This window comes from Pteronotus mesoamericanus, unplaced genomic scaffold (genome assembly GCF_021234165.1).
Source record: "Pteronotus mesoamericanus isolate MK-2021 breed Mesoamerican mustached bat unplaced genomic scaffold, CSHL_Meso_final contig_164, whole genome shotgun sequence".
Lineage (NCBI taxonomy): Eukaryota > Metazoa > Chordata > Mammalia > Chiroptera > Mormoopidae > Pteronotus > Pteronotus mesoamericanus.
In genome coordinates, this window is record NW_026555065.1 from 1,446,010 (window position 1) to 1,470,137 (window position 24,128).

At 34.7% G+C, this 24,128-nt stretch overlaps 1 protein-coding gene across 1 annotated transcript in view; it reads right to left on the reverse strand.

Annotated features, from left to right (window-relative positions):
- PIAS1 (protein inhibitor of activated STAT 1) overlaps nt 1–24,128 on the reverse strand; it is a 110,859-nt gene that overhangs the window by 6,108 nt on the left and 80,623 nt on the right. Inside the window, exons 8-12 of the mRNA XM_054565231.1 lie at nt 16,536–16,609; nt 6,336–6,496; nt 5,419–5,549; nt 4,311–4,491; nt 626–768 (exon numbers count right to left, since the gene is read on the reverse strand). Coding sequence (XP_054421206.1) covers nt 626–768; nt 4,311–4,491; nt 5,419–5,549; nt 6,336–6,496; nt 16,536–16,609 — 690 coding nt within the window. The remainder of the gene's footprint in view (nt 1–625; nt 769–4,310; nt 4,492–5,418; nt 5,550–6,335; nt 6,497–16,535; nt 16,610–24,128) is intronic.

A 24,128-nucleotide genomic window follows, 5' to 3' on the forward strand; every position in this document is an offset into this window, starting at 1 on the left:
AAATTTTCTACAATGAGCCTATATGGCTTTTTGTAATAAAAAAGAAAAATGTTCTTAGATTATATTGCTTACATACAAATTATTAAATTATAAATATATGAGAACTAATAATTCTTTTTGATAATGTAAATGATACATTATTAACTCAAAATATGCTGTACAAATGAGTAATGACAGTTCAAACTACTTAAAAAAAGAAGAATCGGTTTCACTGGAACAAAAATTAAAACCGTGCAATTTCTCAATTCTGCATTACCTAAAAAATAATACAATATAGTACCCACAAAGCCTGTTGCATCATAACTGGATTCAGGAAACAAAACTAATACCATAAATATCACAATTCAAATCAGCACATAAGAAGTCATTCTAAAACAATTTATAGAATACTTTGAAGTTCACAAAACCTAAAGATCACTGCATTAGTTTTACCACTGGTAGTAAAACACTGGCTATTGATGAAAAGTACAAACAAGGAAATGGATTTGTATTTATTTATGACCTGTTCTGAGGTCCAAGCCCATTTTCCCAATCTTTCATTTCTTCCTTAGATTCACCCAGAAGACTATGTAAATCAAAGCCATTTAAAATGCTATGTGATGATATACAAGAACCAGTGACTCACCTTGCAAGTCATAAGGCATGGGTGTCATGTGGAAAGGATGCCTGTAGTCTTGGATGAGGGATGCGTTAATGTAGCTTGTGTCTACAGCAGGGAGGCTTGGGGTGCGGGATACTGGAGATGCTTGATGTGGAAGACTTAATATGCTAGAGGGAAAAGGTTTGCATAATTTTCATGAGTCATTTGAACTTTTAAGTCTAACAAACAAAGGAGCTGCATCTCATAATGAGTTCTAACTTTTCTGCTAGAAATAAAAACAAAAGAAAAGCAATATATATAATTTAGAGTATTATAATTACAGTTGTTCTTTGGTATGCACAAATATTGGTTCCAGAACACTCATGGACACCAAGATCTGCAGATGCTCAAGTCCTTTTAGTTAGCCCTCTGTATCGTGGGTTCTGCATCTGTGAATTCAAACAACTGTAGACTGCAGATGCAGAACCTACAGATACAGAGGGCTGACTGTATTAGGAAATAATCTGTATACTTAATAGCATTTTGCAGAGGTTATTTTGGAGAAACGGATGGATGCAATGGTATCCAATATTCACAAACCCTATGCTGTCTTAGGATCATCATACCGCATTTTGCTGTGTATAATGTACACTTAGTTTGCCCAAATTTTTGAGGGAAAAATAAGGACATGAATTATACATGTGTGTAACAATTACATACCATGGATAGGGTATAATCTGTGTATAATGCGTACAAAAATGTGGGTGCTCGTTATACGCAGCAAAATACGGTAATCTACACTTTCAGAATGCAGGGGGAAGGCAGGGCTAAGCTACTTCAATGGAGATGAAAGGTATTTACAGCAGATGATATTCTGAAACCTTTTAAAAATAAGCACTGGAGTGTCAGCTAGTAAAAAGGACACACAAGTCCTTGCAAAGAAAACACAGGCAAGACTGGAGGATGTAGCAATCTGATCAGTGAAGAGGTAACAGCTGGCCTCAAGACTTGTAAGCTTTTATGAGAACAAAAACTAGATACTCTTTATCTCAGTATATATCCAACGCCCGGCACAGTCACCAGCACACTGTTTGCATAAAAGGCCTGCTGAATGAAAGCAACAAGACAAGAAGAGATGCTCCAAAATGAACAGGTACAGAGAGTTTTTAAAGGGAGAACAGTATAACTGCAAAAAGAAGAATAAAAAGTGGAATTCTGCAACAGTGTGAAATGTTTAAGTAGCTGAGTAGTCAAATTATTTATTTATTTATTACAAAATATTAGGCAAAAAGCAAAAAGGAGGAAAAAGAAAAAGAAAAAAAAAAAAGAACTGAAATGATTTTGAAAAGGAAAACAAAGAATTCTAAAAGTCCTGAGTGCAAACAAAGGATCATATGGTACCCAACCATTAGGAGACTAATAGGTAAATTACAGAAAATAAATGGAAAAACAAAGCATAAAGAGTCTATCTTTTGCTTTTAAAACTTCATGTACAGTATGTGGGATGTGGAAACGCAATTTCAATGAGTCAGAATATTTCAAAAGATCCTAAGGTTGGGTTTCCAGGAATAGAATTCTGGCTATGACCATCTACCATATTTTATGAATGGGATACTAAGCATAAAATACACTCTCATTTGCTTCATTAAAACAGTTCATCTAATGGAAACAATTAAACCTCTTGCATCTATAAAAAGTATCATTTTCCTTTAGCTGTCTCCTCTGACAATGCCAAAGGGATTTACAAAGGAAAAAAAGGCAGCTGAAATTCTAGTCTTGGTATACCCAACAGCAAAGGGAATTTCTGGATGAATACTAAACACTCAGTGGCTGAAGACTGCAAAGTGTTTCACATTTACTTACTTTTTTCCCTCCAATTCCCGCCTGAGTTCTTTTCTTTTTTGTGATAACATTCTGAAATGCATTTCCCCCTTTACAATACACATAACAAATGCAATATGCTGGCTTTAGGCTTGTATTATTGCTTAGTCATTATTGTAAAATGGCCACTAGTGTTGAATATGGCATTATTTTTCTCAAAATATCATAAACTTTCAGATTGTTTTATCTGAAAATAGAGAAAGATCTGGCACTTGCAAATACTATGTCTGGGTTCAATCATGCACTGGGAAGCTCAGGAAGTAGTTAACGCATCTAATGTAAATTTTGAAATAAAATAAACAAAGCTATCTTTGGAGAAACAGCAGTGTACATATCCAAAGAAGAAATGTTAGATTTCTGCACACTCAAAAAATTTCCTTTAAAGAAAAAAGAAAATATTCAGACAATAAAATTACTGCATAGTTTATGTATAATCAGAGGTAAAAATGTTCATAAAGTAGGATTTAAAGTAGAATTTGTGTTTATTCATTTTATTTAGAATAATATTGCTTTTAATGTCTTTATTTCTGTCTATGCTGAGATAAGCTATACTACAGTGAAAATACCAACCTGTGTTGTTTGATTATGAAGAATTCTGAAATAGTCAAATTCCTCCAACAAGCAAGGAGCTACATTTATGACAATTGTGCTTTTACTGTTGCAATTTCAAGTAATTGCAAATATATTCAAATAGAAGGTCATTTTATTTCATCAAATAATACCAAACCTGAAAATAATTTAACTCCAAGCACAGAAATGCCTTCTCTTGGTCTGGTGTTAACTTTTTTTCTTGAACCCTGAAATCTGTAACAATGCCTTCTGTGGACTTTCCTTCTTTCACTTACATTCCTTCTTTAGGCAGTACTGTTTGTTGAAAGGAGATGTTTTTGAATATCCCATACTCGGTTATAATAGGCCATGTAATTCCCCGGATATAAATACACCTAAAAGGGGGCACATCTATTTCTAACCTTTAGTGAGTTACAATTGTGCTTCAGCAAAGCATGAAGTCTTTTTGCTGAGAATCCCCAGTCTGTCTCATGAGACCAACAGTCTGTTTAAGAGTACAACTAGAGTTAGCTACTTTTTTTTACCATCTTCTACAAGGTGTTAAACCCTTTAAGGTTAGGACTGTACTTATTCATTTTATTATCACCCATTTTTATACAGCATGGGGTGTCTTACATAAAATAGATAACAGTATTTCATGAACTGAACTGAAGCATAACCACGGCACATTATTATTGATATGAGACTAATGGGAAATAAGCCTACAAAATAGAAAGCAGTAAGTGTACTACAACTTAAGTCTTTGGCTTCTTTCATTGCCAGCCTCACACACTCTGAGACAGGTTGAAAGCATTTATTTGCTCGTCCTCTACTTTCTACTTGAAACACGCCACTTAGGGTTAATTTTACAACGTACACTTTCCAGATTTGAGTAAGTGTTCTAAATCTTATGAGTAACATTAGAATCATTTGGAAACTTATTTAGAAATATAAATTTTCTCACTCCCTATTCCTAAGTCAGACATGATGTGGGCTGGGAAGTAATGTGTGTTTTAATAAGCCCTCTGGGTGATTCTGATGTACCCTGAAGTTTGAGAACCAGTGAACGAGACCCATCGTTTGGTATGATGGATACTATATCCAAGTGACACCTTTAATGCATTATCTCAACCCCTCAAGAATATCACACACCTGGGAAAAATTTAACCATTGACTGCTAAAATTTAATCTTTGATTGCTAAGGTAAGTTTTATAATCATGCATAATAATTTTATTTGGCATATCTTTTAATCCTATTTGCAAAATTTGCAGTGTCCTTTTTAAAGGTCTCAGCACTTACCCTTTATTATTCAGTGGTGATGTGGGAGATAGGGAAGGACAGGTCCTCTTGGCAGATGGCTCTTCCTCCTCTTCATCAGATGAACTGTCAATAGTTAGGTCAATCACCTCCACTTTCTTATTTTTACTTGAAGACTGGTGGTGAGAAGCCACCTGATGCTCCAGTGTGGAGCTCAAGCATCCTGTGTGAGAATGATTAAAACAGAAGGCAAAAAAGACCTATGACACCTCTCTTTATTTCTCAGTGTGCTTATTACAGTTTAGACTTACAGTATTGCTGGGGTCAGAAAGTAGAAAACCAACAGTGGTTCTGTTTCCCTATGCTTAAAACTACTACTTATTACTGGTTATTAAAAGGATTTTTTCTTAACAATTTTGAATCAGGACAATCAAAATGTATGTCCATTTCAAAACAAAAGCAGTTTTGAGGGCAAAGACGACCTACTACATATGTTTACCACTACAGAACATGATATACTTATGAAACGTTATAGTAACATTTCTAAAAAGTCATAGCCTCACCCTAACCAGAGTGGCTCAGTTGGTTGGAGCATCATCATCCTGTAAACCGAAAGGTCACAGGTTCGATTTCTGGTCAGGACACATGCCTAGGTTGCAGGTTCAGTCCCTGGTCAGGGCATGCACAAGAGGCAACCGACTGATGTTTTGCTCCCTCTCCCTCTCTCTCCTTCTCCCTTTCCCCTCTCTAAAATTTAAAAAAAAGGAAAGAAAAAAGTCATAGCCTCTCTTCAGCAAAACCATACTAAAAGCCAGGGGGGAAAATGCAAATAAAACAATGTTCAACAATCTGTACCAAATCTGTTAGAAATTTAAAAGGATACCATTTCAAAAGCATGACTTCACAAAGACTTATTAGATTTATGTTACTTTGAAATCTTATACCACACAATTTTAAAAGCTGGCAAAAGTGTATTTTAAAGGAGCTTTATTACTTCAGAACATTTAATCAATAATTTAATAAGAGTTATTGAGCTATCCATAAACTGCTGAGTGTTTTTTTGGACACAATTTGAGCATTTTAATACTGAAAACCAAGGCTTTACAACAGCAAGAAGAATGCTCCACTCTTTTGGAAAACGGACACTCACCATCAACTCCATTGTAAGAGGAAGAAACTTCCTGCACTTCCTTTTTTGATCTCATTGGTGCCCAAGAGCCATCCTCCTTAAACTGTATTTCATCGCAATCTGTACAGTACTTTAGGATTTCCATAAACAAGCTATAAAAAACAATTTGTCCTTTGAATATCACATGTTAAATGGAAGATAGATTGGAATTACTACTGTTCAAAAACCAGTCAGACCCTCTGTACAGGTATAAATGTGAAAGAAGAAAGTAGACCTGATAAGTTATATCTGTTCTCAAAATTTAGGGCTAAATAGAAAGTAGTTATTTAAACTATGGTACCTTTATGCAGAGGAACATTATGTAACCACAAAAACTGAGGTTTCCAAACATTTTTTAATATGGGAAAATGTTCACAGAAAGTGGAAAGGGGCCAAAAAAAGAAAACCTTACATTTTAAAAATAAAATTCTGTATACATGTGGTAGAGAAAGAATGCTTATCTGAGCGGTGACACTGTATTTTTTTTTTCATACTTTTTTTTAACACAGTCCAAATTGCCTATGAAAAGCCCAATTTTTAGTGAGCTTAAGTTAAACAGAGTTTCACAATTCTTTCGTTCTTTCTCTAGTATGGTCCACATGTCTACGGAGAGATGGATTCATGTGCAGAAAATGTGTAAGCACAACCTGTTGGAACCACTGGGGCTTAAATGGTAAATGTCAAGAGGCAATGACAGCAAAGCATGTATTTCTAAAACAAGAGGACATCAAGTTAAAAAGGTAAAATGTTCAAAATATCATTTACTTTGAAAAAATACTGATTTCTAGAATCATGAAAATCCTAAAAATAATGTAACTCAGAGAACATGACCTGATAGAAAACAAACCCAGGTAACAGATATCATTTCGAGGTACAAGGAAAAACTGTAAATGACATACCCATCAATAATAAGGTGTTCATATGGGGCCTTCTTATCACAGACAGGACAAACCCAAGTTGGTTTCTTCTCATTCATCTGAATATAAAGAGTTGCATCAAAACACTGCAGATGAGAACACGTAAGGGCCCGACATGGAATTGTCAGCCGCATTTTACCAAGCTTTAAAAAAAAAAGACAGAAGTAAATATCAGACCACTGTTATTCAAAATTCAAATTTAAAAATTTTCTGAAGCATAATGTATATGTGTTCTGATTTAGAGCATACTGTGTTTACTTTTCACCAATACGGAAGAACATTACACACATTTTCTGTGAAATATCTATAGGTTAAAAGATTACAGTATTTCTTTAGATAAAAAACGCACTATCTAAAAGTCTACAGCAAGGGTTATTATTTACCCTCACAGCTCACAGATGGGCTCTTGCGGGGGACTAAGGGCCATGAACTTCTTAAAATAATACATAAAAGTTTGTAAGTAGGTGCATTTTTCTGGAGAGAGCGCTTCAACCAAATTTTTAAGAGTAATCCCTGATCTAAAAACAGCTAAGAATCATTCTACTGGGGACCTGGAAATGAAAAAAGTTTGTCTTATTAAATACCACAGTATACAATGGCATTTACTGTCAACCTGGTATCTGAATGAAAGTAGTCTGCAGATCAAAATGAAATGAATGGCAAGCATTCCCCACAATGTTTGACTTAATTGCCAAATGACAGCTCTGGGTGGAAGCCAAATATGTGCACTCTCTGTATTTCCTCCCTCACTGGGCACTATCACAAGCGATGCAGCAACATCCTCGGACCTCTAGCACCTCCAGCATTATTTTAAGATTATCTTACTGCCCTGAAAATGATGCCTAGGCTGACACAGGCTGAGCTTGTCCTATGTACAATAAAATCTGCTGCGTCTGGTCGGTAAGCTGCTAGTGGTTCAAGGCAGAGAAGCTACACAGCAACGTTCTGTTCCGATAGGGAGTTGTCGTATCACCACCCCCTTCCCTGGAGAACACCTTGTACGCTGCAGCTGTATTACCACTATGGGCCCACAGAGGCCACAATGCCCATAAAGAGGCATACCTCATTTCAGTGCACTCTGCTTTATTTTTGTTTCACAGGTGTGCATTTCTTTTTACAAATTGAAGACAAGACCCTCCACCAAAAAGATTACGACTTGCTTTACTGCAGTGGCTTGGAACTGAACACTCAATATCTGAGGTATGCCTGTAGTATAGAAGTTACCTATTTTCAATAACCACATTATTTGCTGAATACCAGGAAAAGATTTTCCACACATTTGCGAGCTTATAAAATATAAAGGCTTGAAAAAGATTGTAAGTTAAATGAAGAAAAAAAAAGAGGAAAAGATTCTTGGCTTAGAATAATTTTGGGGAAATGTGCAATATCCTAGTCTACCAAGGAAATTGTCATTTGGGGCCCTAAATTATTGTTCTGATATCAATGATTTGTTAGCTTCTAAGAAAGATCCTTAACCTTTCTGGGACTCATTTTCTATCTCTGAAGTAACACTGTTTCCTCCTTACTTCAACAGGATATAGTGATGAAGAATAAAAAAAGGGCACAGAATGTGCTATAAACTTAGGAGAAAGGAGCAATGCCAGTTTACAGCATAGGAAGCATGAACAGGAGGGATGCAGAAAAAATGACAGTTCCCTTCTCTGTGCTCCTAACTTTCTCCTGCATATGATTATACTATTTATGTGCATGTTCCCTCCTACTAGAAGCACCTTGGACTCATCTCCTTATCTTTGGCACTTGAAAATGTACCTGCGATACAGCAGGAAGATGGTCTGGTGTACTGACAAAGGCCTCAGCTGTGTAGGGTGAGCAGTTTTAGGAGGCCCCATTCGTGGAGGCTGTACACAGCACTTCATGAGGCAGTCCTGAAGAGGAGTCTAGAGTTAGACTACCTAGGTCTGAATCCCAGCCTCACTACTTACTTCTGAATCCTGAATGTTATTTAGTCTCTCTGAGCCTCAGTTTTGTAAAATGGGGATAAAAACAGCATCAACATTAGAAGGTTATGGGGTTTAAATGGTTTATTGCATAGTGCCTGAAACATACTGAGTACTCAATATATGAGATCTGTCCATCTGGAAAAGCCCAGGCATTGTTAATAAAATGAGTTTGCGCAACACTGATGTAACCTGGCAGCCAAGAAGAGTGGACTAGAAGGCACATGTGTGAACAATGACAACTTCACTGTACTAGTCACTGGGGGCAGTAGATGCTGTTGAGAATGTGTACTGTGTGGTCATCGCATTCAAAATGACTGAGTGAGTAGAGCAATGAATCTGCATTAGATTTTGAGTGAAGTTTGAACATTTCTCCGCAGAAACCATCCAGCTGATTCAGAAGGCCACAGCTATGGGTAACTGGTGACTGGCAGCTTCATCATGACAATGCACCCACTCATGCATCACGTCTGATGTAGAATCTTTTGGCAAAACATCAAATCACCCAGGTGATTCAGCCGCCCTACAGCCTGGATTTGGCACCCTGTGACTCCTGGCTTTTCCCAAAATTAAAATCACCTTTGAAAGGGAAAAGATTTCATATTGTCGATGAGATTCAGGAAAATACAATAGGGCAGGCGATGGCAACTGGGAGAACTGTGTGAGGTTCCAACGTGCATACTTTGAAGGGGACCGAGGCATCATTGTCCTATGTACAATGTTTCTTGTATCTTGTATCTTCTTCAAAAATTTTCTCTTTTTCATATCATATGGCTGGATACCTTCTGGACAGACCTCGTATGTCACCCATTATTAAAGTACAGCAACATATCTGCTTCAAATCACTTTGCAAACTATTAAGAGACCCATCCAAACCTCAGCTCATTCTTCAATTCTGTACTGATACAGTATTCAACAACTTCATTAGTCCCTTTGTATACTTCTATTCAATTTTTATAGTTTGATTTATATAAGCACCTGACAAAAGGGCACAAAGAACAAACTAGCACTTAGAAAGGAAAAAAGCATTTATTTACCATTAGCCAAGGCATGCTTCATCAGTCCAAAGACCAAAGACATTTTCCAAATAACACTATGGTTGGTGGTGCTAAATTAAATTTTTACATTCTAAATCAGAGCTTAATTTATCTGTGAAGTGGAAATTCCTACCGAGTAGGTATTTTTGTTACTGCCTTAATACTAAGTAGGGAAATCAGAGACTATGAATCCTAGACAAATACATAGTAGTAGACACGCTCATGTACTGCGTAACTAGCAGGCTACTTCTGATAGTTTATGAAAACAATAGATAAGAAGACAAGGTCTTCGTCTCACATACCTTCATCCCTATAATCTCCACCTGTCAGCTTATCTTTTTGGTGAGAGAGCAACTTTACCGCCTTTATGATCAGCCACATTGACATGTTTACCTACAGAGTTTTTAAGGAACACTACCACATGAGTGGCACAGGAAGAACATTTATAAATAGGTGTAAGAAAGGAGAAGTTCACTTTCAAATGCACTGTTTATTAGCTGTCACACAAATGCCTTACTACAAAGAATCACAAAGTAACTATTTAATCCTCCTCCTGTTCCTGATTTTTAAAAACAGTCACTCAATTCTAAATACTTCTCTACAAACGGGCACTGATTTCTTTAACTTGGTATCACTACAGAATCTGAGCTTTGAACATCTTTATCTTGTAATTACAAATTCCCCCTACCCCTTTGTAGGATGTGGTGGATATCTGCTATCATTTGCAAATACACACTTTGAAAACAACTACCAAATGAGTTTTTGAATGCCACTAACCTTATTATACATAGTAGCTCTATATTAGTAATTGATGATGGTGCAAAACACCCAAGCTAAATTTAAGTTTAAACCAGCTTATATCAAAAGGACCCTTTTAGCCAATAAAATATGTATTAACCTTGTAAAAAGAAATAGTGATATTAAGAATAATTTCACAACTCTTTCTTCATCATATTTCATAAATAAATTTCCAAGGATTTTACTACTACTTCTATCAAAGCCAAGTCATTTGTATTTGAGTTTACAGGTCTGAGGAGTATCTTACAAAGCAGGGTCTCAAACATTCTTCTAGCTCTATTTTTAATAAATCAGAACTAAAATTTCCCAGGGAGCAAAAACATTTTCAATTATTTTCATTGCCTTTAGTTCTATGGCACACAAACAACAGAAACTCATTTATTCTGAGCTGTGTATATCACAACAAGGGCAATTCAAATGCACAGTCAGATATCATATTTACATATTTCAAAGGGAACAAATCTCTTTTATTATTCTATAAATTTGATATATAGATGAATTGTCATTATTAAGTTTTACTTTTTATAGAATAAAAACACACATAATATATTGCCTTACTATTCCAGAATCATTGTAAAGGGGATTGTCCCTTAGGCAAAATAAAAATCCATAAAATTATTATAATTATGGTTTATAGTTTTTTCTCTATAATCTGAATTTTGAAAGCAGATGTCAATTTCAAATGAACTGCTAAAATTATTGAAACTAAAGAGGGATTAGCAGGGGGAATATGGAAAGAAGCAAAAATTGACCCACTAAATTAAGAGGTTCAAGGAAGCACAATGTGATTATTAACATTTTCTAATAATAGCAAAGATATATGAATTATAAAATTCAAAACTAGTTCTAGAAATAAAAATGTCAAGATTTGTACTGTAGTGCTTGCTTATATGAATAAATGCTTCATCTACATGTTAAATGACAAAAATGTCATATATACATTAGCACAACTGTAACTTTTAAAATGAAACTGCAGGAGAAAAAGAGTTCTTCCAGTAATTTAAATGGAAGATGAAGCTTATGAATTTTCTAAATTTTTCATATTCTCTGTACTGATGTTTTATAATGGAATGGGGTGCAAGAAATCATGTGGAGGAGGAGGGTGGAAATCAAGATTTGGGGGAAAGAAAATAGGATAAGCACAGATCCCCCCCGCCATTTTTTTAATCTTTGTCTTCTCATCCTCCACTTACCTGGTCTGTGAACTATTTTTCTAAATGTTAAAAAAAATACCAGATTCCTTTTACAGCATAGCCTGTTAAAATATTTATCTAGTTACTCAGGAATCCACCACACATACATCTGGCCAGTATTTTTTATTGTAGTTTTTAAAAAAACCATAGTATTAAATTTACCACCTTAACCACTCTAAGTGTACAGCTCAGTAGTGTGAAGTATATCCACATTGTTATACAACAGATCTATACCTACTAAGCACAAATTTCCCCTCACCCCAGTCTCTGGTAACCATCCACTTTCTGTTTCTATAATTTTTAACAATTTTATGTACTTCACATGAGTATAATCATATAGTATTTATGCTTTTGTGACTGGCTTACTTTGCTTATCATGATATTCTCAAGGTACATCCATGTTGTAGCATATGACATGATTTCCTTTCTTTTAATGCTGCGTGATATCCCATTGAATGCATATACCATGTTTTCTTTATCCATTCATCTCTCAGTGGACATTTTGGTTGCTTCCACATATTGGCTACTGTGATAAACATGGATGTGCAAAATTATCTCTTTGAGATCCCACTTTGAATTCTTTTTGATATATACCCAGAAGAGGAATTGCTGAATCATGTGGTAATTCTGTTTTTAATTTTTTGAGAAACCACCATATTGTTTTCCATAATGGTTGCAGCACGTACACTCCCACCAACAATGCACAAGGGTTCCAGCATCTTGACATCTTCACCAACAGTTGGTATCTTCTGTTCTTTTCATAGTGGCTGCCATGATGGATGCGTAGTGATATCTCATGTGGTGTGGATTTGCGTTAGTGGTTAGTGATGCTGAACATCTTTTCATGTGCTTATTGGCCATTTTTCTATCTTCTTTGAAGAAATGTCTGTTTCAAGACCTTTGCCCATTTTAAAATCAGGTGTTTGATTTTCTTGTTGTTGAGTTGTACAAGTTCCTTATGTATTCTGGATATTAATTCCTTATCAAATATATGGTTTGCAATTATTTTCTCCCATTCCATAGGTTTTCTTTTTGCTCGGTTGATTTCCTTTGACAGGCAGAAAATTTTTAAGTTTGGTGTAGTCCTTTTGTCTATTTTTGCTTTTGTTGCCTGTGCTTTGACATCATAGCCAAGATATCATTGCTTATTCAATTGAAGTTTCCACCCTGCCATGTTTTCTTCTAAGAGTTTACTAGTTTAATGTCTTATGTTGTAGGTTTTTAATCCATTCTGAGTTAATTTTTGGATATACTGCAAAGTAAGGGTCCAATTTCATTATACTGGACCCAAACACACAGTTTTGTTTTCCTAATGTCATTTATTGAACAGACTGTCTTTTCCCCACTGCAGAGTCCTGGTACCTTCGTTGAAAGTCATTTGCACATATATGCAAGAGTTTGTTTCTAGGCCTCGTATATTGTTTCACTGGTCTATATTATCTATTTTTATATCAGTACCACACCATCTTAATTGCTGTTGCTTTGTACTATGTTTCAGTCAGAAGAGGGCAAGACCTCATACTTTGTTCTCATTAAAAGACTGTTCTGGCTTTTTGGGGTCCTTTGAGATTCCGTAGAAATTATAGGATGTATGTATGTATGTAGCCAAAAATCGCACTGGGATTTTGAGAATGCACTGAATATGTAGATCATTTATTTTGTAGTTTTCAATGTATTAGTCTTTTATCTCTTTGGCTAAGATTATTCCTAATATTTTATCTTTTCTGATGCTATAGTAAATGGGATTGTTTTCTTAACTTCCTTTTCAGATTGGTCATTGTTAGTGTATAGAGAGGTAAATAATTCCTGGCTGTTGATTTGTATTTGTATCCTACAACTTTTCTAAATTTGTTTATTAGTTCCAACAGTTTTTGTGGAATTTTTATGGTTTTCAACATAAAAAATGTCATCTGTGAACAAATCATTTCCTTCCTTTCCAATTTGTATGTCAATTCCTTTTCTTGTCTAATTGATCTGGCTAGAACTTCCAGCACTATGCTGAATAATAGTGAGAGTGGGGATCCTTGCTTTAACCCTTCTAAAGTAGGGGTGTCCAACCTGCAGCCCACGGGCCATATGTGGCCCAGGATGGCTATGAATGTGGCCCAACACAAAATCATAAATTTAATTAAAATATTAGGAGATTTTTTTGTGATTACGTGTCACAATGTATTTAATGTGTGGCCCAGAGATGCCAAAAGTTTGGACACCCCTGCTAAAGATAGGTATTTCAGTTTTTCCACATTATGAAATTCACTGTGGGTTTTACTCAGCTGACTATTATTCAGGAAGCTTCCTTCTAATCTAGTTTGTTGAGTGTGTTGATCAGGAAAGTATGTTGAGTTTTGTCAAATATTCTTCTACATCAATTGAGATGATCACATTGTTTGTCTTTCATTTTGTTAATATGGTATATTACATTGACTGATTTTTGTTTGCTGAATCACCTTTACGTTCCAGCCATAAATCCTACTTGGTCATGGTGTATACTTTTAATGTGCTGATAAATTCAGTTTGCTGGTATTTTGTTAAGGGTTTTTTGCATCAGTATTCATTAGAGATATTTGATGTAGGGTGTTTTTTGTTTGTTTGTTTGTTTTTTTAATTTGTCTGTCTGATTTTGGGATGAGGGTAATACCAGCCTCATAGGAGTTTGGGAGTGTTCCTTCCTCTTAAATTATTTGGAAAAGTGAAAAGAATTGGTATTAATTCTTCTTTAAATGTTTGGTATGATTCTGTAGCGAAGCCACGGGGACCCGGGCTTTTTTTGGTCTCCTCACTAGTTAGAGGTTCGTTCGGTTTCTTATTTCTTCATGATTCAGTCATGATAGGTTGTTTGTAGAAATTTATCCATTTCTTCTAGGTTACCCAATTTGTTGGCATTTAACTATTCATAATAATCTCTTATAATCCTTTTTATTTCTGTGACATCAGGTCTCATGTCTTCTTTTATTTCTAATTTTAGCTACTTGAACCTTTCCTCTTTTTTCTTAATCTAGCTAAGGGTTTGTCAATTTTGCCTATCCTTTCAAAAATCAACTCTTGGTCGCATAGATTTTTTTTTATATTGTTTTTCTATTCTCATTAATTTATCTCTGCTCTAATTTTTGTTATTCCCTTCCTTCTGTTGACTTTGGGTTTAGTTTATTTTTCTTTTTCTAGCTTCTCGAGGTAAGTTAGGATGTTGATTTGAGATCTCTCTTCTTTATTAATATAAGTATTTAGTACTATAAACTTCCCTCCTCCTGCTGCTTTTGCTGTATTCCATAAGTTTTGGTATACAATGAATTTTGTTTTCATTTGTCTCCAGATAGTTTCTAGATTCCCTTGTGACTTTTTCTTTAACTCATTGTTTGTTTAAAAGTGTGTTAATTTCCATGTTATTTGTAGATTTTCCTGTTTTCTTTCTGCTATTGTTTTCTAGTTTCATCCCACTGTGGTTAGAGAAGATACTATTAGGATTTTATTTTTAAATTGGTTAAGACTTGTTTTGTGGCTGAACATGCGCTCTATCTTGGAAAATGTTTTACATACACTTGAGAAGAATATGTAATCTTCTACTGTTGGATGGAATATTCTGCCTAAATTTGTTAAGTCAAATTGATATATAGTGTTATTCAAGTCCTCTGCTTCCTTTAATGATCTTCTGTCTAGTTCTTGTATCCATAATTGAAAGTGAGGTATCAAAGTCTACTACTGTTGTTGTGCTGCTATCTACATCTCCCTTCAGTTTTTGTCAATGATTGCATCATATATTTGGCAAAGTATTTTTTTAATAAAAACATAAAAAGCTTAGAGTCAAAATATTTTCTCTAAGGAATGACTATGGTAAGGAATAAAAAGGAATAAAGGATAGGATTTGGTGTTTTTTATTAACTGTATTTTTTTCTATAGTTTACAAAAGTTAAACAATGGAGTTCCTTTAGTACTTACGAGACAAAGTAAGTTTTCTTTAAAAAGAGCTATATACACTACAGTATTATAGACTAATTCAAGAGCGAATGACTTTTTCATTTTGTGTTTGAGGTTTTATAAATTAAGAAAGACTGAGATGTAGAACAAATAACATTTAATTTCTGTTTAATTTATTTGTTTCTTCATTACAGAGTAGTAGGGTTTCGATGCTAAAAACTTTCAGTATCAACCCCGGCTGGGTGGCTCAGCTGGTTGGAGCACCATGGGTTTGATTCACAGTCAGGGCACATACCTAGACACCTAGACTGCAGGTTTTATCCCTAGTCAGGGCATGTATGAGAGGCAACCAACTGATGTTTTCTCTCTCCTTTCTCTCTCTCTCTCAAATTTATAAACATACCCTCGGGTAAGTATTTAGAAAAATAAATATATAAAAAATAAATAAAATATTTTTAAAAAAACAAAGTTTCAGTATCAATCCTGCCTGAACAATCCAAGCAAACCAGGAAACAGCTGTATCCGCTCATTCTCCATACTTTCTCTCTAATTCATATATGATTAATTTGAATTATATAACAAAAGATAATCAAAATGTCAAAGTAATTTAGTTGTTCACATTATTTTTGTATGAAAACCATATTCATTTACCACTCCTACTATTAGTGAGCCTAACATCAAACTAGTTCGCAAATAAACCTTCACAACACATTTTTTGGAAAACATTTTCACAAGTTTAATTATTTAGTATACCTTGGGCCTTATATTTATTCTGTACAAATGATTGATTTTGGTCTCATTTTCTGGTTTAAAAATATATCTAGGTTATTTTTATGTGCATAACCAATTCAATTATTCAGGCTAAAGAGAATAGTTTTTAACTGGCAGATTCTTATAATGTAGTCATTGTTGGCAAAATTGTTATATTGGTAATCATGGTCAGATTTTTTTTCAGAAGGATATTATTTTTAAAAATGAATTTTTATAAGTACACTGAGATAAACATTCCTTATTTGGAGATTTTACACTTGAAACTGGAATACAGTTATTAATCACAAATGATATTTAAATGATTTACTAAGAGTAGAAAAAATTTTATATTTGTAAGTTTGTTCAGATTCCAAATCCAAGAACTAAATAATAATGCCTTTCCACCTTTATAAACTGAAACAAAGGCAGGTACATTTCAAAAGTAAACAAAATTTCTCAAATACTGAAAATACTTATTAAAAGAGAAGTATATGTGTTAAATCTTCTGGAAAGTAAATATTAGTTAACACTTACTGGGCATAGTAGAGAAACCCTTAGGCTGGTTGTAGCTATTTCACTGTCTGGATCCGCAGTCAATTTCTCTTTAACTGACATTAGATGAAGAGAAAACAAACAGAAAAGTTTACAAAGGACACATCACTAATGCATTATAAGAAAAGAACACAGAACTTAAAATGAGGAACCTTAAAAAACAGAACTCAAAAAAATCTGTTCAATTATTTTCCAGTCAACTGAATGGAAAGATAAAAGTTATACGGTTTATAATTTCTATAATGAACAAAGGAAGGAAAACCATTGTCTATCTATAGACTGCCTACATTTCCTGTAAGTTTCCTGTTTCTCATCCATGGAGCAAAAACTGCATTGCAGTAACATAAAGGAAACCTCTATAGCAGGTTGACATATTCAGCTGATGGCAGACCCTGTTTCTTTTAAAACTCTTCCTTTTAAACTATGACCAATATTATCTTAAAAGAAATTAATAAATAGCAACTATAAAACATTTAAAAATTTTCCCAAAACTCAGATAACAAAATACTGTTTACAAAACACATAATTCAAACTTCAAATTATGAAAAAAAAATAGTTCAGCTGCTTTTTAATCATATAATTATTTGAGTTGTACATTTATTTATCCATAAACCAATTATGCTAGCTTGGGCAAATCAATCCTCCTCTCTGAGCTTAATTTTACTTCTAGCAAAATAAGGACCCACATTAGATAATCTCTAAGTCAGTTCAAAATTCCAATGGTTCTTAAGAGAGAGGTCACTAGTAATTTCACTTTTAATGGAATTCTGTTACTCAGTCTAATATAAGAAGGGACTTTTATACTTCTCATGTGGAAACCTGAGGCATCTGTTCTAAAAACTGCAATTTAGAACTTCAATTAAACTGCAACATAAAATTGAGACTGGAGATGCCTCAATGTAATATTCCAATAACTTTTGAACTGTTCTACAATAATTTTCAAGTCTTTATATGGAAAGGGGGCCCATGTGTAGTGACTGTGTACACAGCCAATCACAGAATTTCAGAGCTGCAGCACAACTGTGTACAGGTAGTTAACACAGAGTAAAGAAAATGGGGAGAGAAAAAGTACTCAGACAAAGAAGAATGATTTCTGAGTAAATGCCTGGGTGTTGAAAACCATTTATGGGAATTAAGATTCCAGCCTTCTCTGGCTAGATGGATCAGCTGGTTAGAGCACCATCCCGATATGCCTAGGTTGTGGGTTCGACCCCCAATCAGGGCACATACAAGAGTCGACTAATGCATGCATAAATAGGTGGAACAACAAATCCATCTTTCTTTCTGTCTCTCTCAAATCAACTTTTAAAAATTCTGCCTTTATTAAACATAGTGATCATACAGTCTAAATTTTTTTAAATATTTTATATATTTTTAGAGAGGGAAAGGGAGGGAGAAAGAGAGGGAGAGAAACATCAATGTATGGTTGCCTCTCAAGCGCCCCCTACTGGGGACCTGGCCCGCAACCCAGGCATATGCCCTGACTGGGAATCGAACTGGCAACCCTTTGGTTCGCACGCTAGTACTCAATCTGCTGAATCACACCAGCCAGGGCCATGATAAACAAATCAACAAACAACAAGTGCTGGCAATGTTGTGGAGAAAAAGGAACCCTAGTACACTGTTGGTGGGTGTAGCCACTATGGAAAAAGTTTGGAATTTCCTCAAAAAGCTAAAAATGGAACTGCCTTTTGACCCTGCAATTCCACGGCTGGGATTATACCCTAAGCATCCCGAAACATCAATTCAAAAGAACCTATGCACCCCAATGTTCATAGCAGCACAAATTACAATATTCAAGTATTTGAAGCATCAGTAAATGAGTGGATCAAAAACTATGGTAAGTTTACACAATGGAATACTACACAGCAGAAAGAAACAGGGAACTTCTACCCTTCATAACAGCATGGAAGGAACTGGAGAGCATTATGCTAAGTGAAATAAGCCAGGGGGTGAAAGACAAATACCATATGATCTCACCTATAACTGGAACCTAACCAACAAAACAAACAAGCAAGAAAAATATAACCAGCAGCATTGAAAGAAAAAACAAACCGACAGTAACCAGAGGAAAGGAGAGAGGGGGTAACTGGGAAAAGAAGGAAAAGGGTCAAGTCAAGGAACATGTATAAAGGACTCATGGACAAAGCCAAAGTGGGGAGGACTGAGTAGAAGGTGGGGGTGGGTAGGACAGGGAAAAGTGGTGGCAGGAAAATGGAGACAAATGTATCTGAACAATAAAAAAAGCTAAATAAATAAATTTTTTGAGATGGTCCAAATCTTAGATATTACACTCAACTGTCTCCTAAGTCAGTGATCTCAACTAAGATGTACATCAGAACTATCTATAGAGCTTTCTAACTGATTTCCCACTGAATCAAAATGGGAAAGAGGGACACCAATGGGTAGTTTAAAAAGTCATTTCATGGCCGGAAATCGCAAATTTTTAAATCTATATACCTCATAGGCTGTCTCACAGCTGAAATAACCCCTATGTTTTTAGCTTGGAAAATACAGTTGTCATATCACCTATGCTAATTGATACATGTAAATTATAAAAAGTATGGCTTTCCTATTTTAGACCCAATCTTAGTCAACCCTTTCTTACAAAGATACACTTAACAAATAGTATTTTTTTAATGGTAACAAATAATTGCAACACAAAATAAACATGCAAATAGAATTCTAATGTGATTACCAACATTCCTCATGTCTCCAGTACCCATCACATACACAGCAATGGGAACAGTAACTGGCTTTGGATTTTGTCTAGTTAATCTTCCACTTAATGAAGAAATACCATAGATCAGCATTATGCAAAACAAAGTTCAGTGTTTAGTCATTCAAAAAAAAAAAAAAAGAAAAAAGAAATAGGAGAGGCAACCTGAGGTGGTAGTAGTAAAACCCAATCTAAAACCAGCCTAGGTCAGAATTTTCCCTTAGTCAAGTCATCTGCTTTCTTTATGCCTCAGTTTCATTATTTTGTAAATGTCAATAATAATAATCCCTCAAACATTGGTTTAAAGATTAAATGAATTAACTGAGGTAAAATGCTTTAAAATAATCTAACATCATACTTAGTAAGTATTAGGTATTGTTACTTGAAACAAAATGTGATTTTTATGTTCACTTTCTCCCAGAGGTGGGATAATTTCCCAAAATTATTTTAAAATCAGCTTGTCAATTTGTTTTTTTAAAAGCTCTCTCTTTCACCTTTGCCATTACAGACTCAATCTGAGCCAATCTTTTCATGTAAAGACGCTTTCAAAGATCGTACTACCATCTTGATTGGACTTAATCTACAGATCACTTTAGAGAGAACTGACATCTCTCCAATAACAATAATGAGTGTTCTGATCCATGAACAAGGTATATCTTATACATTATTCAGGTCTTATTTTAATTTCAGCAATGTTTGTTACTGTTCAGCACACAAATCTTACACATATTTTGTGCAATGTATCCCTAAGCATTCCTTATTTTTGGCTGTTACAGTAAATTCTTGCTTTTTGATTTTCAATTTTCAATTGTTTACTGCTAGTAGAAATACAATTAACTTTTTATAAATTGACTGTGTACTTACTATGCAACCTTGCTAAAGGCATGTATTAGTCTTAACAGCTTTTTGTTGATTCTTTAGGATTTTTTCTACATAGGGAATGAGGTCACCTTCAAATACAGAAAATAATTATCCATTCATTTCTAATCTACATGTTCCTTTTTTCTTGCCTTATTGTGCTGGCTAGAATCTTGAGGGTAGTGCCAAACAGAAGTATTAAGATCACATATTGCCTTGTTTCCAATCTTGGGGTAAAGCATTCAAACTTTTTCACCAGTAACTATGATATTAAGTAAAGGCTTTTTATAAATACCCTTTATTACACAGAAGCAGTTCTTTTCTTTTTCTATTTTGCTGAGAGTTTAATCATGAATGGATATTGAATTTGATCAAATGCCTTTCCTCCATCTGTGGATGCATCATATGGATGACCATATGATCTTTTTTTTTTTTTTAGTTCCTTGAGGTCTAAATTATGCTGATTGATTTTAGAATACTGTACTAACCTAATATTATTGGAAAAAGCTCTATTTGATCCCAGTTCTAAATATTTTCCCAAGAGAAATGAAAATGTATGTATACAAAACTGGGATATCCATATTCAAAAAAAAGCTCTACTTGACTTTAAGTTATTTGATTTAGTCAAGCACAATTCTGAAAAAAAGAAAAAGCTGGAAGACTAATTCTAAGACTTACTATCAAGCTACAGTAATCAAGACTATGGTATTGGCAAAAGGATAGATATATATAGGTCAATGGAAAATAACAGAGTCCAGAAATAGATTCATACTTCTATGGTCAATTTTTTTTTTTTATGAAGGTGCCAAGTTAATTAAGTGGAGGAAAAAATAGTCTTTTCATCAAAGTTTATGGAACAATTGTGTATCTTTATAGGGAGAAACGAACCTCTAACCTTCCCTTGCCCATATATATGAATCATATACAAATGTTAACAGACATTTCATCAAAGCTGGAAATATTGCAAATAAGCATATGAACAGATGCTTAACATCTCTAATCACTAAAAAAAATGCAAGTTAAAACTACACTAAGATACTGTTACACTCTGACCAGAACGGCTAAAATCAAAGCAATCTGACAATACAAAGCACTAGTGAGGCTGGGAACAACTCAAAATCTCACACATCATTGATGAGAATGCAAAAATAGTATATGCACTTTATAGGACATTGCTAATCTGTTTTCCATACACTCATCACGTGACACAGAAATCCCAGTTCTAAATATTTTCCCAAGAGAAATGAAAATGTATGTATACAAAACTGGGATATCCATATTCAAAATGTAAATGTTTTAGCAGCTTTATTTATGACAGTGCAAAACTGGAAACAATCTAAAGGTAAATCAACGGATAAACAGAGGGACAAAATATGGTACGAATAAATAGACTACTACTAAGTAATGAAGAGGAATAAACTACATGAAAAAACTTCAAAAGCATTATACTAAGTGAAATAAGCCAGACACAAAAGGGTACATGCTGTAGCATTTCAAATATCTGACATTCTGAAAAAGGCAAAACTACAGAAACAGGAATCTCATTAATTGTTATGGGAACTAGAGGTAAGGAAATGAGACGGGCTGCAAAGAGCCGCAGAGGAACTTTCTGGGGTGAAGGATGTTCTTTATTTTGTGACAGTGGTTCACGATTGCATACACCTGTCAAACTCATCACACTGTATTCTTAAAAAGGGGAATTTTGCCCTGGTTGGTGTGGCTCAGTGGATTGAGTGCTGTCCTATCAACCAAAGAGTTGCTGGTTCGATTCCCAGTCAGGGCACATGCCTGGGTTGCAGGCCAGTGGAGGGCGTGTGAGAGGCAACCACATGTTGCTGTTTCTCTCTCTCTCTTCCTCCCTCCCTTCCCCTTTCTCTAAAAATAAATAAATAAATAAATAAAACTTATAAAAATATTTTTTAAAAAGGTGAATTTTTATTGCTTATAAACTATACTTCAGTAAACATACTGAAAAAGGAAAAAAAAATACCATGTTAAATTTAATCACAAGAAAGTATGGAAGAAAAATAAAGTAGGTACCTTATTCTTTGTGGCCAAGAGAATAAAAAATAAAAACAAGACACAATATTCATCTGGCTGCATCAACCAAAACATGAGAAGTCTTCCAGAAGTTAAAAGTTTTCTTGTATCATTTTGAAACGCTGTGGTAACAGTATTTTATTATATGATCTATAATAAAGTTACAGCTAGACACATTTAAAATGAATCCACCCAGGGATATACTTATTGATTTTAGAGAGAAGAATGGGGAGAGAGAGAAAGAAGTATCTACTGGTTGCCTCCCACACACGCCCTCACAGGGGATTGAACCCACAGCCTTTGGTTCACGGGACAAGGCTCCAACCAAGCTACCCGTCCAGGGCTAAAGTTAATTTTTTTTTAAATTTCTGTTTGTCAAGGCTATGAGAGTTAGTCATTAGTCACATGTGGCTGTATTTAAATTTAAATTAAATAAAATTTACAGTTTAGTTCCTTAGCCTAAAGTTGCATTAGCCACATTACAAGTGCTCAATAACTACAGTTGCTGGTGGTTATCACATTGGACAGTATAAATGTATAACATTTCCAACATCACAGATTGTTTCATTACAAAGTATTGTTCTAGGTTTGTTTTCTGAAGATAATTTCTATCCTTTCTTAATATTAGATTATTTTATAGGCTGGAAACAGCTGAATATATTAAGTCCAATATTTCATTTTAGAGGCAAGGAAACAGAGGTACAAACACCTGATTTTTATTCTAGATCTCTTTTCGCAGTTTACTTCAACTAACATCTGAGGATCTACTATGTGCTAGATAGGCATTATGCTAAGCACTAGGAGCACAAAGAAAAATAAGATTAATTCCTGCCCAAAGGCACTCATAGTCCAGTAGGGAATAAAGATGCTGATGGAGGTACGTTCAGGAAACCAGCTAGAAGTCAACTTATCTACACTGAGGGGTTCTGATATATCTTGTGGAGAATGTGAAATCTAGAAAATAACTAGAGTTTTAGGCAAAGGAGGCAAACAGAGAAGTTTTGAGGCATAAAGAACAATACTTGCAAAGCACTGAAGAAAAAGAAAATAATTCAGTATTCTTGAAACAAAGTATGAGAAGAAGCGTGAATACAGATGACACTGGAAAATAATAAGCACGTGCTGCATCATGGAAAGCTGCACATGTCATAACAAAGTTGGAGTTTTTATTCCACTGGTGGTAAGAAAACATGGATTGCAAGGGAATGGTAAAAGATTAGATCTGTATTAATCACTTAGGTTACTATCAGAAGAGATGTGACAAGAAGCCAAGAAAGGAGAATATGTTATTTAAGAAAAATTTTTTAAAATAAAGGCAGGATATGAGAACTTAAACAAGAACAGTGATGGTACAGAGAGAGAACAGACAGATTTGAGAAATAAGAGTGTAAGTTTGATAGAACTTGGTGAGTTCAGTTTTAAATACTTGCATCTGAGGAATCAATGGATTGTTTCAGTCACAGCAGTTAGCTATACATCTATATATGACATTGAGGGGAAGGTCTGGGGTGAAGATATCTATTTGGGAGTTGGTGCTAGTTTAAACCACAAGACTGAATGTGATTATCTCTAGAGAAAAGTGGACCAAGGATGAAATCCCTGGGAAAACAAACATTTAACATGTTTCCCTTAAGAGAATACGTTGAAGGCAAGTATTGAGGAGTAAGAGTCAGAAGAGAATTTCAAGCAGAAAGTGGTTGGTATGAAACACATACACACACCCCATGAAAACTGGGGGGAAAAAAGCATTAAATTTGGCAATCAGATTTTGCTTTGTGACATCTCTAAGAGCAGTTTCAGTGGAAAGACAGGAGTTAAAGATCACAACGGGTTACAGTGAGGAGGCAGAAAGAGTAAGTATAGACAACTCTTTCAAGAAACTAGGATGAGAACAATAGGAGGAATACAGAGCTCTACCTCCAGAACAATTTGTTTTGTTTTGTTTTTTTAAAGGAAGA